Source organism: Cynoglossus semilaevis, chromosome 9 (assembly GCF_000523025.1).
Source record: "Cynoglossus semilaevis isolate Cse_v1.0 chromosome 9, Cse_v1.0, whole genome shotgun sequence".
Lineage (NCBI taxonomy): Eukaryota > Metazoa > Chordata > Actinopteri > Pleuronectiformes > Cynoglossidae > Cynoglossus > Cynoglossus semilaevis.
The window spans coordinates 5937609-5951833 of NC_024315.1; the positions used below are offsets into that span (position 1 = coordinate 5937609).

Here is a 14225-nt window from a genome sequence, read left to right on the forward strand (position 1 = left end):
GATCAAGTCAGTAGTGGTCAAGTCGCTGGCGTTGCACAGAGAGTAAACTGCTGAGTCAAGATTAGTTATGGCTGAATAGATCAGGTGAGTCAGCAGAGTAACAGCTGAGTTGACAAATGAAAATGAGAAGCGAAAGGACAACACACCTGAGGAGTTCATCGGTCAGCATCACCGTAAACAAGACATGTGACTGTGTCCAGACGGTATCAATGTGGTATTTTCTAGGCCAAGATTTCATTTGTAAAATTAGTTTCACTGTTAGTAAAGGGGGGAGGTATTTTGAAAGAGGAGACCAAGTGAGGACTCAACACAGCAGGAAATGTAGTAAAGATTGTTGTGACTGAAGCAATACCACTGATGTCAGATCAGCCGTAGAACTCAGCCGTATTCATCTGTTTGGAGGGGAGGTGAAAAGTTTTTCTCTTCTAACGAACATACAAGTATTTTCATTTGTGTACATGCAAACGGAGTCCGTGTACTGATGACGAAGTACAACTGTACAGAACCAGAAAACATTTGTCTTTTTTTTTGTTTTGATACTGAAGTTTTGGTACCTGGCTTTTGGGTGGTTCTGGTTTAGTTTAGTTTTGATAAAATAACTATCAAAGCAACATTATCTTCTCTGCTCTGTCAGCCTGTAGGGGATGAGGGTATCATATCGGTGAGAACCATTATCCAAAAATTAGCTCAGAGTGACAGTGTTTTCATCAACTCTGAGGAGCCTGCACTTTGACAGCTTTTGTGTGCTGTGGTTTAAAGAATGAGAAAAATCTTAAAGTATTTAACTACTTATCATTTCAGGCTGAGAAAAGGTGTGGGGACCGAGTGCACGCACGCTTTATCCTCGATCTGAGGAGTGTGCCGATCGTCACGGCAGACTGCCACCGAGCAAACAACCTTGGCCTAAGCCACTGACCATGCAATCGTCTTTGACAGTTTGTGCTGCTTAAGCTGAATGCATCTCAGAAAATATCTGGCTCTTCTTGTTTAGAGCAGTTGGGGCATGTTAGGGCATGGGTGGATGTAGCTGATGTAGCTTTTCGTCTGTCGATAAAAAAAATCCCTCTGATAACTTCCAGTCTGTCAAAAGCTTACTATCAGTGCCTGGATCTGGTCTTGGTGCAGGCTTCAAAAGGCCACACACACACAGACACACACATAGTGTTGAGTTTCAATTACAACTGAACTGAAAATATTTTTAAATGAATAAATAAATAAATGTCAATTATATGTAACAGATTTATTTTATTATTTATTTAGGAAATAAATGTAAGTATATTATTGGCAAATGTAAAAGTAAACGGCAGACAGAGCTTAATGTTAGCTAGTGTATTTAAACCGGACCTGACCGTTGTACTGGTTGTGTTAGAACAAGTTTTGCCACAATGTGTTTTTTGTAAACAAATGGCGCAGGTTATTAAAATTGCAAATTACTTAGACGGCATGACAATCACTTCAGTCTTTCAAAGGCACAGAGAAAGTTTTGATGGCACCAAAATTGATCACTTTTCAAATTGTACAATTATTTTGACTTTTTACACGAAATATTTTCACGAACATATCTGACTGACCGCTTGTCAACACTTAGATGCAGTTTTTATGTCTTTGTCTCTGTTATGAATGAGTTTTTGTTTACAATCACAAACGATGACACCTAGGATTTTTCGGTCTGCAGTCAAACCCAAATTACCCCACAAGGAAAATCCCTGCAAAATCTGAAGACACTTAGTCATGTGTATGAGGAGCTTTTGAAAGAGCTGTAATTAGGCTTGTGACCATCATGTACTTATTTAGTGGGAGGGAGAGGTGATTTAAGGAGGGTCACATCTTAAAAGGAGTGTTTCTGGTCCCAAACACAGTCTTATATACGATTTAGCTATGACTGCAACTAAAACTTTTTTTCAACAAATTATATTATTTTGCATAATGCATGAAAATATGTCAATATATAAATGGTTCATTATAAACTGAACTTTTAGGTGCTTCTTACTAGTTAATAATAGTGTTCATCAAATTATGAAACAAATGTCATCAATTTATTACAAAAAATAATAATTTATTTTTTATTTAAGTGACACTTAACCATCACATAAACATTCAAACCGATTCCTTGGTCCCAACATTGTGTCGGTACTAGTAAATTTATAAAATACATCTACAAGATTAAGAAAGAAACAAATTATTTGTATAATTATTGTATAACTATTAATATATTATATATTACATACATATATTATTTCCTATCACACTGAGATAAATCTAGAATGATATACGCAAACTTGCATTTTAATAATTTTATTTTACTATTTTCTTAATCGAAAAAATGTTAACTTAACTGTATATAAACTTTCTGTCATATTCGAGGAGATTTAATTGGTTAAAGGGAATATTTCAACAAAAACCGTTTAAAAGCCCAGAATGTGACAGAACTGTCCTCAAAAGTCAGAAAACACAATAATATTAAAAATGGAGGTGATGACGTTGATGACGATGGTGGTAAACAGACAGACAGAAAACACAGAGAGATGACGGTTACACTGTGAACACTTCTTCAAATAATTGAGCTCCGTCACTTACTGTTATTCTTCTCTCAGTGAGAGAAAACTTTGAACCAAGTCAGTTTGACTACAACAAACATTATAATTAGGACGGGTTCATTTTTATGTTACCTGCCGTCGAGTCCTGCTGCTCTGTCGCCTCCATTAGCGTTTCCACTTACAGCACAACGGTAAAAGGAAAAACCGGCGAAAGAACATCGAGAAAAACAACAGTCAACCGGTTAGCTGTTTCGACGGCGAGTGTTGTAGCAGGCAGAACACCGAACAACAGCCCGGGTGAGCAGCTGACTACCTCTCAGGTCATGTGACTAGCACCACGTGACCACCACAACCAATTATAGGCTTAGACTCTCCACTACAATCTTTAATGAACACAATCGGTTCCTTTATTGGAACTGTAGTTCCCCCTTAATGCTTGCAAAGACAGAAATAAATGAAAATAACGTATTTATAGTTCCCTGTTTGAATGTGGGATAGTTGTGGACACAAACATTTGACCCTGACAGTTGATGAGGTGTGCACACAAATGTCCTGAAGCTCAATTGTGTCTGGGTTTAAATTTACAAAGCAGCTGTTACATAGTTTTGCAATTTTTAAACATTTAAAAAAATGTACTGAACGTACCACAGGGAAAGTATTGCATTTAACACAGGATTCACTACAACACATTCAATGTAAATTAGAAAATAAAGGCTTACAGGAATCTAAACATTTTCATATCGGTTCATTGGATGTGAGAATGCTGTAAGGATCAGAATCTTTTGAAATACTAATGAATATTTGTATACATTAAAGGTACACATTACTTAACATTTATCAACAATCAAAAATAACTTAAGTCATAATTGTTTCACAAAAACTCACTAGGACAGTCCCTCCACTATTTTAAATGTGTTTTAGTTTAAGTATTGTACATGTTACACATGTACCTGTACACATGGCACTATTGTTGTCTTTTTTGTAGACCTGGTTTAAATTTGTTGTTACAGGTGTAATTTTTTTACTACTACTAACGAATGATATAAATTTATATCAATCAACAAGGAAAGAAATTACACATGACCAATGCAACTATATTTGTTAAACATTTTATTATATAACAAAACTAAACTAATTTCTTACAGCCAGAAATCATAATCTGGTAATTCAGCCCGATTGGTAATTCTGGCTGTATTCCCCTTTGACCCTTACTTTTAACATCGGTTTTCATAAAACAAATTGTTCATGTAAGAATGTCTAAATATTTGAAATCCTGACCTCTGCATTTGTCATTAGTTCCCATTGATAACCTGTACTATAATGGGCAGTTGGTCATCAGTTACTCATATATTTCCTGACAGTAGAGAGCAGAAAAACAAACATGTTTCATCATAAACTAATCATTAACCATAAATCTACTCCATAAAAAGACTGATTCATCATGTCACATGCAAAATAGATTATATTTTCCACTTTAAAAAACCAAAGGAAAGACCGAACCATTTACTGTTCACTCATACATTTCCAAAGTCATCTACAGGCAATGAGGTACTTTATTTTTTTGGTTTCCTCCTGGCACACGAAAACACACTGTAGGACAAATCAATATTTGGAGGCGTCAGCGTACAAAGACAACACTGCAGTCACGTAGGTTCCCCTACACAAACAAAGCTTTACAATTCAACTTAACAGTAATGTTGTCAGAAACTGGGTTGGACTATTTAACATTTGGGGAAGGATTTTCTCTGGTTATTCTATAAAAGAGAAACCATTTCCAATAACTTGAGACAGAGTCTGGTTCCTTGATATTGGTTTGTCAGAAAACCACTTTTTTTTTTTTTTTTAGAAGCAGCCTCTGAAACATGCAACATGACTTTGTCTGTTTTTATGACTTTCACTACAGCTCTGCTCTGCTTTTTCTCTGTCTGCAGCAGGCCAATTGGTGAGTGGATCTTTTGGTTTAACATTGAGTTTCATCATAACATTTTCAAAGTTATTGTGATACAAAACTGACACGCAGGGCCAGATTCTTGTACTATTATAGCAAGTACACTGTATGCACAACACAAGTTGGAAGCGTGTGGCTTTAAAGTTACACTGTCTTAGTTGTATGCACACAAGTTGGAAGTGTGTGGCTTTAAAGTTACACTGTCTTAGATGGTAAACGGCCTGCTGTTATATTTGGGTATTTAGCATTGTGTAAACAAATTTTACGTTATCTAGTGTCTGTTTACTCCTTTCTCTTTCCTTCTACACAATTAATTCCACAACTGTTTTAACAAAGATATAAATAAATATACTGGTAAGAGTCTCGTTTGTAAATAGATCTATGTTTTGAACTTTTGATATCTTTAGCAGTTAGAGAAAAAGAAGGCTCTAGCTACAGCCAGGTTGTGGTCACAAACACGTGCAGTAACTCTGCTAACGTTGGCTCAATTTCTCTCTCTTTAAAAAAAACCCCAAACTACTAACAGTAGTCTGTGACCTTGAACACAAGCTCTGAGTTCACGAGGCTGCAAATCACCTACCAAGCCTAGCTTGTTATTGGTTCATAAGTAAACCATTTTCACCATTTTCTCATTTGTGTCATTATAAGGCATCCATCTGAGAAACATGGACAGTTTTATTCGTGCTGTGCAACAGCTTGAAGACTCAAATCCTGACCTGTCGCCACTGGCTCTGCTCAGAGCTCTGCGGAGGACTGCTGGCCACGATGATGCAATGACTATCCATTTCCTGGGTTCTTCAAATAACCTCAGTGACACTGAGGGCCTAGAGGCAGCCATACTTAATGCCTCATCTTTCAGTTTCTTTGACAAAGCCATCCACCACATAGTAACAGACAACGGTGAGGAACGAGGTGTGGTCCTTGCCCAAGATGGCACCACAGTCGCCCTTGGGCCCTTACTGCTAGGGATTGAAGCAGGACTGAAAGCCAGGGTGGAGGGAAAGCCCTCTGATGGGATCTTCTCTCTAACCTTGGGCAGGACACTTGGTCTGTCCTTCCTCAGCCTGCAGGACCTCCCACCATCTAATCGCCTGGGGCCAAATGGCTGCTGGGACAGTGTGCATCGCCCTAAAATGTTCAAGCTGTCTCAGCCCGCCACTCTGGCCACTGATGCTATGATTAATGGTGGTATGGACGGAGCCATACTTGGTGTAGACATCAGTGACCTCAATAGTTCCGAAGAGCCAAAGAGCCTAAGTAAAATTTTGAAAGACTACTACAGTTTTATCTTGCAGGAAGAGCATGATCTGGACACTCTGACCAGGCATGTAAGCCAAAAGCGAAGAGAGAGCTCTAGAGCACTGCTAGAGTCACGTGATCTTCATGGCGAGGTGATGAAGACGCTGGCATTGGTGTGGAAGCTGGAGATGACTGAATGGATTGCTTTCGACAATGAAATAGGGAAATCAGTGGAGGATGGACTGCATGAATTTGTGCACAACTACTGGGGTGAGATGTTCTGTTTACAATGTCACATTTTACTTAACCCGAATGGAAACAATCAAAGGACAGCACAGAGTTCAGCAAGACAACTCAGGGTTAGCGCTGACCTTCAGCTTGTGTTTGCTCTTCTCTCCTTAGACTGCCCTCCCATCATCCCTCGCTGTCAGTGGGGTGCAAAAGCTCACGAGAGTACACCCACCCCGCTGTCTCTGCCACTGCAGTTTCTGTATGTCCACCACACCTACGAACCGTCCGCACCCTGTTTATCCTTCACCCAGTGCTCTCGTGACATGAAGGCCATGCAGCGTTTCCACCAGGAGGACCGTGGCTGGGGAGACATAGGATACAGGTACTGTTCAGCCATTTCAAAAACATTGTTCGACATAGAGGTAGAGGCTTGATGACTCCCTCAATGGTAGATACAGTATGTTATAAAATAATATACATTTATTTAACATTTATGATGCAATAGTTTCACTAATAGTTAATCCAAATATAATAATCATAACAATAACCATATCTTTACAGTATATAAAGATGATTGTCCCAAAGGTAAACTTTAATCATTGTTTTCACCCCCTGGTGGCTATTTCTAGTATAGATCACAATCCCCTTCTTTTTTTCCGTATAATCTCTGTGTTCTCATTCCACTTACAGTTTTGTGGTGGGCTCCGATGGCTACGTCTATGAGGGCAGGGGATGGAAACACCTCGGCAGACACACCAGGGGGCACAATCACCTCGGCTATGGGGTGTCGATCATCGGTAACTACACTACAAGGCTTCCGTCACGTCATGCAGTGGACTTGTTGCGACATCGTCTGGTCAAATGTGCCATTGACGGAGGACGACTTAGGACAAATTTCACCATCCATGGCCACAGGCAGGTGGTGAACACCCTCTGCCCTGGAGATGCCTTCTTTTCAGAAATACGAAGCTGGGAACACTTTAAGGATTGACCGTTAATGAAATAAAATAAATAACGTACATTTGCTGTAAACCTGATACGAATGCACATTGCTACGTTCAAACTATAGTAAAAATGTTTGTTTTTTTAACAAAGCACATGAGAAGGTCTATCACTCATCCATCCATATAAATAACAGCAGGTTTCGATATATGTGTTAAATGCAAATTATGGAATTAATAATATGTAAAGATGTCGTGTATTTTATTTATTTGTCAATTAGACAAATGATTATTGGCAGTGGAATTATTCATTTAGTGGATATAGAGTGTGTGTCAGTATGCCCATGCCATAAAATTATACACAACTTCATTCTAATCGACATTCCAAGTAATTAAGGTGGTTATCGTGTTCATTTTGACAACGCTGGTATTTAAAGAAAATGTCCCCACAAGTATGGCTAAACATGGTAACACACGTACACTGCCCACGCCAATGGGTTTACTTGAAATCAGCTGCTTTCTCTGCAGCGGTGCTGCTGTTAATCATTGGGTTTGTACAGTAGGTGCTCTTAACTGATAAGCAGGACTGCCGCGTGTAAAACCTACTTTACATTCACTGTATATGTTATTGTAGCACTTGTTTGTTGTCCTGTGTTCTGATGAAGTCCAGTCACACAAACATATGAATCTCAGAAAAACTTTGCAGGTTTTTGAGCTGTATGAATGTCATTCTTCTGAGGTTGAACTCTCACCAGGGCAGCCACCCGGCCCAAAACAATAAAATACATGATGTGACGTAGTGTAGGACAATGTTTAACTCATGTAAGCCTGCAATAAAATAGGCTGACTGATTCCATTACTATATATATAGGTCACTGCTGATACACAGAAACGAGAACCCACCCTGTTTCAGCGGCCCTGATAATACAGGCAGTTTCCCATAAGTCACATGGTACCAAAAGAAACCAAAACAAACAAACAAAAAAAAAAAAAAAAAAACCTTCTTGCCTATAAATAAGATTTCTGCAGAGGGAGATAAGCGTTCGAAGACATATCTCTTGAGTGAGCTCTGAGGCTGTGGACAGTAAAGGCTTCAGTGAACTACGGTGACAATGGGAGGACGTGAGTGCAGTACTCTGGAAACTTTACTTTATAATATGTATCGTGAGTATATTGTGGGTTTTAGACGATAAAGAGTAATCTGAGGGGTCATTATAGATACCGAAAACTAACTGTGTGGATTATTGTCATTGAACCTCTTTAGTTATTTTAGAGTTGATCATTTGGCTAAAAAGTCAAAAGGTGTTTGCACTCAGGGCTATTATGGTGTGGACTGTTATGGTTGTTGTTGACAGCTGGTTATTATATTATTTTGAAAAATTCAAGATTATTATAACGCTGGTAATCTCATACGTTGCACACTTGTAGTTTTTTCATCTTCTGCTTTCACGACTTCCTCGACTTCCTCCTCCTCTTCAAATTCCTTTGGAAACATAAACAGGATACCTACTAGTGGAGCTTCCTGGAAGACTGCTCAACAGGACAAACTGGATTATAAGGGTATAGTAAATACTCACACCACAGTTACATGAAGTTAAAATTAGGGATGTCCAATAATATTGGCCGACCGATATTATCGGCCGATATTAGCATAATTATGTAATGTCTGTAAGAATCGTTATTAGTTTTTACCCCCATAATGAAAACACAATGACACAATGTCTGGAATAATTAGAGTCTAGAAAAAGGCCCTAAAATGTAGTAAAATTATTTCATTTCTATACTATATTTCACCAGGTGCAAAAGCTTCACAGACTCTGGCTGAGACCGACAGTGATAGGATGAAGAAGTACAGAGACAAAATCATCAGAGTTGCCAATGAGACCGGAATCCAACCGTGTCTTATTGCTGCCATCATCTCCAGAGAATCCAGAGCTGGAAAAGCTCTGAAAAATGGCTGGGGAGACTGGAGCCCAAAAAGACAGGCATGGAACGCCTGGGGACTGATGCAGGTGGAGTTTCACTCAAATGAAAGCTTTTCTTGTGATATAACAAAACAAAAAAAAAAAACTGAGTGTAAGTCGTCAACTCCTCAGGTGGATGTTAATCCAGAGGGTGGTGGACATACACCCAGAGGTGCCTGGGACAGTGAGGAACATATTCTCCAGGGCAAAGAAATATTAATAAGTTTTATTGGAAAAATCAGGAAGAAATTTCCCAAGTGGTCAAAAGAGCACCAACTAAAAGGTGTGTATTCACGAGTCACCCTGTACTTTTTTACTCACAAGCTTGTTTTACTGACAAAGTTCTCACATTTGTATGTTTTTGCAGGAGCCATCGCAGCCTACAATCAGGGGGATGGAAAAGTTCATTCTTTTGAAAATGTAGATGAAAATACAACAGGGAAGGATTACTCCAATGATGTTATTAGCAGAGCTTTGTGGTACCAAAGAAATGGTTATAAAAACTGAAGTGTTATGCGATCCTGTTTCCGTGTTTATAATAAGTAAGAGAAATCATGCAAAATTTGACTATTAACCATGTCAATTTTTTTTTTAATATTCTGCTTGAGCAGAATTATGAAAAGGTTTTTGTTTCACCAAAGCACCATCAACGCCTAGCATTGTCCTTAGGTGAGACGCACATTCTGCATCAGGCCTGCCTCAATCAGCGATTGGTCCATTGTCAAAATGCACGGCAAAAGTTTAAAAACAAACAACAACAACAACAACAACAAAATGTATCGGGGGGGGGGGGCGCTTAATGAATTTGTGAATCACAGTGTGAAAAGTGAATATGTTTGAATAAACCTGTACCTATTTGCATGAAAAAAAAAAGTTAGTTCCATGTAGGTAATTATGATTGTACTGGTCTGTCCTACTGTCTGTCTAATCAGGCTGTATGTGGCCCCTGAACCTAAATGAGTTTGACACCCCTGCTGTATGGCTACACTTTGTGGGATTAGGCACCATCTAGTGGTGAGTTAACTCTTGAGGTTTGAACATCATTCTCCTATCAATTACTCTGAAGCAACAAGGTGGCCTTCAGTTGTCAACCAATCAGTGCTGGGGAAAATGGCTGATTCTTGGATTATTTAGGTTTTTACCAGCTTTAACATTTCTTATGACATAAACAGTGGGATTTAACCAAATACATAGTAAATACAATTCATACCAAGAAAACTAAAAAAGGGGGAATTTCACCAATATGCAAGTAACACACGAAACATGGCCTGAAAAGTTCATAAAAAAAAGCATAAACAGTGGATTTCTGTCTCCACTCAGACTTGTCTTCAGACACCTGAAAGGGTTAAGTCCACTGTGTCCAGGTCACTTTACTGGTGCAGGTCCGTTCAGTGTGGACAGTGGTGAGGCTGTCAGTTCCTGTGTTTGCGGATGTGGGTGATGAGGTTGGAGCTCTGACTGAATGCTTTCCCACATATCTGACACACATGTGGCTTCTCTCCTGTCCACAGAAACACAGCATCAGCATTTTGGTACATACAGGAGAACAGCACCCCCGCCAGGTGCCTGTGTCCAACTGCTTCCTCTGATAATAAAAACCCGATAACGCAATGTCTGTGTTTTGCCAAATGATGTGTGACCTATAAATAGTTTAGGGGAAAACTGGCTGTATATAAAAGTGAAGCCACTAGATGGCAGCATTGCAGCTTTTCTTTTTTACTAATTTACCTTGATAATCACTGGATTGTATGCAGAATGCTGGTGCAAGCAACTCATACAGTAGTTTGGACAAATAAACTAAATATAAATATTTGGGGGGGGGGTGTAGTTTTAAATCAGGGAAGTCGGCAGTGCTAAACATTAAAATATGACAAAACTGTTCAAAACGTTTCTTTTTTTCAACTTGAATAAGTAATAATTGCGGAAACATTTGTTAATGTTACGGTGTAGTTACTTCTATACAGTCATCCAATTCTCAACCAGCCCTTTAAAAGGAAACAATATTGCTGATGTACCCCTCCCACACCCGGTTACACCCCTGCCCTAAGTGACGTATTGAACCGGTATCTGCCTCATCCCCATGCGTTTCATCTAAATTTGTCAGGTATATATTTAACAAGGAGGGTGAAAAAAAAAACCATGAACCCACCGGTGTGAATAAACGTGTGTTTCTTCATGTCGGACTTCTGGTGGAACCTTTTGCCGCAGTACTGGCAGGGAAAGGGCCTGGTGTCCGAGTGTATGAGCAGATGTGTGGACAAGGTGGAGGAGCGCTTGAACACTTTGCCGCACACCGCACAGTCAAATGTCCTGTCCTAACACAGCAGACGTCAGGGTCATACATCACATCTGTGAACGCTCTCGGAGAAGTCAGGTTAAAAATAAATGTGTTGCTGACCTTGACCCTGCAAGGTGACTGCGCAGGGTCCGTCCTGATGCATTTGATCACTGTTGACAGAGGAGCGCTGCTGCCGCGACTGCTGCAGGTGTGAGTCTTCAAACTAGACAGACACAAAAATATCTGCAGCCACAGGACGAACACAGAGTTAGCATGTGTGGAAGTTCTACAGTACAATACTAGGTCTTAGGTAAAGTAATATTATCGTTTACATGAATATGGTAATGCAGAGTATTACACTAGTGCCCGATGCTGTCTTTTTATAGAAAGAAAATCAACGTGAAAAAATAAAGACATATCAAATCACTGCCGTTAGTTCACACCACACCTTTTTCCTACAAGATTAAACCCACGGTGTTGTGCGTGTAATTTAGTGACAATGACTTTGCGACAAACAGGGGTGAGCTTTTCAAGGTTCAAGTGATAATGTCACAGCTGCACTTGTTTTGATATCTGATGTTATTGATTTCGATTAGTCATAAAATACAAACGTTGGTGTTAGTTCAATAATTATGAAATGAAATTTGTCGATTTTTTGCTGGGAAATGGGGGGCAGGTGGGGCTTGTTCAAAGTGGGGTAGGGAAACATAATATCAGATTAGATCAGATCGGATTGGATTAGATTAGATGGTAGATTAGAGACTGATTGAAAATATTGAGATCCAAAAATGACTTGAAATCACATCTTTGACTTAGTGATCCTGGATATAACTGGTCAGTAATGGAGGAGGCCATACTTGGTTGCACAGCTGACACTCCTGCCTCTCTTCAGTTGTTTTGGAGCAACTGCTATTCCTGGTCTTCCTCAAGGTCTCGGGGTCACGCCCAGGTGGTTTTGCTGAGCTCTCATTAGGTGTAGACGGTACGTCTGAAGTATTAGGACTGGAGCTGACACTCTCAGTGGGATTCGAACCGAAAGGAAAGCAAAACTCGGCAGCTCTACACTCTGAAATAAATAAAAATAAAAACAATTGATAATTTTCTGATTCTTATGCTTCGTTATTCACTATTAAACATGTGCTTCCTTCATCAAAAACTAACAAAAACTACTGCAGGACTAGTTTTATGTTGCTTTACCCACCATTAGACCAGGGAGCCAGTTGTACAGAAAGATTTGGCCGCAACACCGTTGTGGACTTGATGTTATTATTTTGTACGTCCGCCGCCGTTGAGCACTCGAGACATGAGTCATAGGACCCCAGACTGTTGTGCAGCGGCTTGAATGGTATTGCGTTCGACCCAGTACTTAGGTTTCCTGCTCTGGAGCGGTGGAGGTGGTGCAGCCCTCCTCTCTTCACCAAGAAAGAACGAGGCATCGTTCAGGAAAACTCGAGGAGGAGCGTTATCTGCGTGGTAGAGAAAAGAGAGGAAGAATTAAAAAAATGGTTTTAATGATGTGCATTAAAAAAACTCTTTGTTGTGGAGAAGAAAAACAACACACTCATGTTTAAACAAGAAAGTGACAGTGTTGTGCCCCTTTTTATTTTTTTGTAAAATTTGTTTTATAAAATCGGAGAACGACATAATCAGTATCAATCTATGCAAATGTAACACTTAATTCAGTTACCAGTTATCATTTAAAAAATAAAATGTGTTCTTTCTCTGGTTAGGACGACATGTTTCTTCGTTTCTCTGTTTTGTGACCATGACCTCAATGCAACACCTTGATGTGTCAGTGTTCACACGATGGCCAAAGGCAAGAAGTGTTGGAGACTTCAATGCAGCACAATGTTCACAGATACAAAGCGACGGCGTAAATAAAAAACACAGTGCTGTAAAGTTGAAATCAATAAAAAAAGTTTAAAATTAAACAACTATTTTTACAATGATCATAATGATGACAATTTTGTGGGTTTTTTTCTTACATTATTTCTGTTTTTCAACCAAAATTAGTATATTTTGTAATCCCTGAAATGAAGCTCAAGCATTCTAAAAAATGTGGTATTCATTTGTTGTTTTGATTTTTGACAGTGAGTTGAATGATAAAGTTTACACTGGCAGAGATTTCCTTCAGCTCAACTGTGCTGTTTCAAAGCTTTAATCCTTAAATATATATTAATTTTAAATGTTCCTTTTTCATGATGAAAATGATCATTTTCAGTCTCAGTTAATGTGCGTGTAACCACCGTATGTATGGAATTGTGTGGATGAACGTGTGTACTGTATTATATGTAATAGTGGTCCTGAAAACGATCCCACCTGTTGTTATCATTACTCAAAGCAGCGGTCCTCAACCACCGGGGGCAGGGACGAGTCACTGATGGAACTCTAAACTCTCAAAGATAATTCTCAGAAATAAATGAGCAGCATACTCACACGTCCTGTGTGCCTCTAACATGTCCTTCTTATCTACCCATCACAGGGGTCTTTTAACTCACACGAGGAACCGTAGCCAGGTGAGGCGGGTTCAGCGGGAGCCTGATGCGAGGCTCTGAGCTGCTTATATGCTGCCCTGAGGTTTAAGGTGCTGAGAACCAAAAGGACCAGGAAGTGTTTGTACTCTGGTGAAACAACCACAACGCTTCCTCACACACACACACACACACACTCACAGAGAGAGAGAGAGAGGGGGGGGAGGGGGTACACACACGTTGCAGTAACAGCCTGTGTAACCAGGGGATCAGTTTGGTTCAGACAGATGGAGCCGATATGAGAGGAAGAGGACGGAGCGCTGCCCTTTGAAAATTCTCCAGAAAGTGTCGACACACTGAGTTAACACATTTGTGTTTCAAAACAGATAAAAAAAAATGGTGTCTGGTGTTTCAGGTCCGCTTCCACAGTATATTATGAAACCATTCAAAGTGAGGGTGGCACAGCTTGACAAAGTGATAAGAGGTCAAAAAAAAAATCTCATCAAATGTTAATTCTCCCTTTCACTTTTCATCAACTTCTCAGCACACAGAACTTCTCACTCAAAGAGAAATATCAATCACAAATTCTACAACCGGACTATTCAAATAGTGGACC

General features: G+C 39.5%; 4 protein-coding genes across 5 annotated transcripts in view; 2 read left to right on the top strand and 2 right to left on the bottom strand.

Annotated features, from left to right (window-relative positions):
• The window catches only part of LOC103383567 (mucolipin-1-like), a 10946-nt gene extending 8086 nt beyond the window's left edge, over nucleotides 1-2860 (bottom strand). Inside the window, exon 1 of the mRNA XM_008316750.3 lies at nucleotides 2670-2860. Within this exon, the coding sequence (XP_008314972.1) occupies nucleotides 2670-2703 (34 nt within the window). The 5' untranslated portion in view covers nucleotides 2704-2860. The remainder of the gene's footprint in view (nucleotides 1-2669) is intronic.
• Nucleotides 2861-4381: 1521 nt separating this feature from the next.
• pglyrp2 (peptidoglycan recognition protein 2) lies at nucleotides 4382-7049 on the top strand. The gene is given in 4 exon segments (NM_001294188.1): nucleotides 4382-4479; nucleotides 5134-5994; nucleotides 6127-6337; nucleotides 6646-7049. Coding segments are annotated over 4 exon segments (1446 nt in total). The 5' UTR covers nucleotides 4382-4406; the 3' UTR covers nucleotides 6947-7049.
• Nucleotides 7050-7919: 870 nt separating this feature from the next.
• Nucleotides 7920-9733, top strand: lyg (lysozyme g). Of its 2 annotated transcripts, none has more exon segments than NM_001294189.1 (5): nucleotides 7920-8018; nucleotides 8325-8456; nucleotides 8694-8908; nucleotides 8993-9143; nucleotides 9228-9733. In NM_001294189.1, coding segments are annotated over 5 exon segments (648 nt in total). In that variant the 5' UTR covers nucleotides 7920-8008; the 3' UTR covers nucleotides 9368-9733.
• Nucleotides 9435-13742, bottom strand: LOC103383572 (zinc finger protein Gfi-1b-like). Its single transcript, XM_025058296.1, has 6 exons — nucleotides 13575-13742; nucleotides 12340-12604; nucleotides 11996-12204; nucleotides 11259-11381; nucleotides 11010-11175; nucleotides 9435-10361 (listed from the first exon to the last, which is right to left on the bottom strand). The coding sequence occupies exons 2-6, from the start codon at nucleotides 12572-12574 to the stop codon at nucleotides 10273-10275; spliced, it is 822 nt and encodes a 273-aa protein (XP_024914064.1). The 5' UTR covers nucleotides 12575-12604; nucleotides 13575-13742; the 3' UTR covers nucleotides 9435-10272.
• Between the last annotated feature and the right edge of the window lie 483 nt (nucleotides 13743-14225).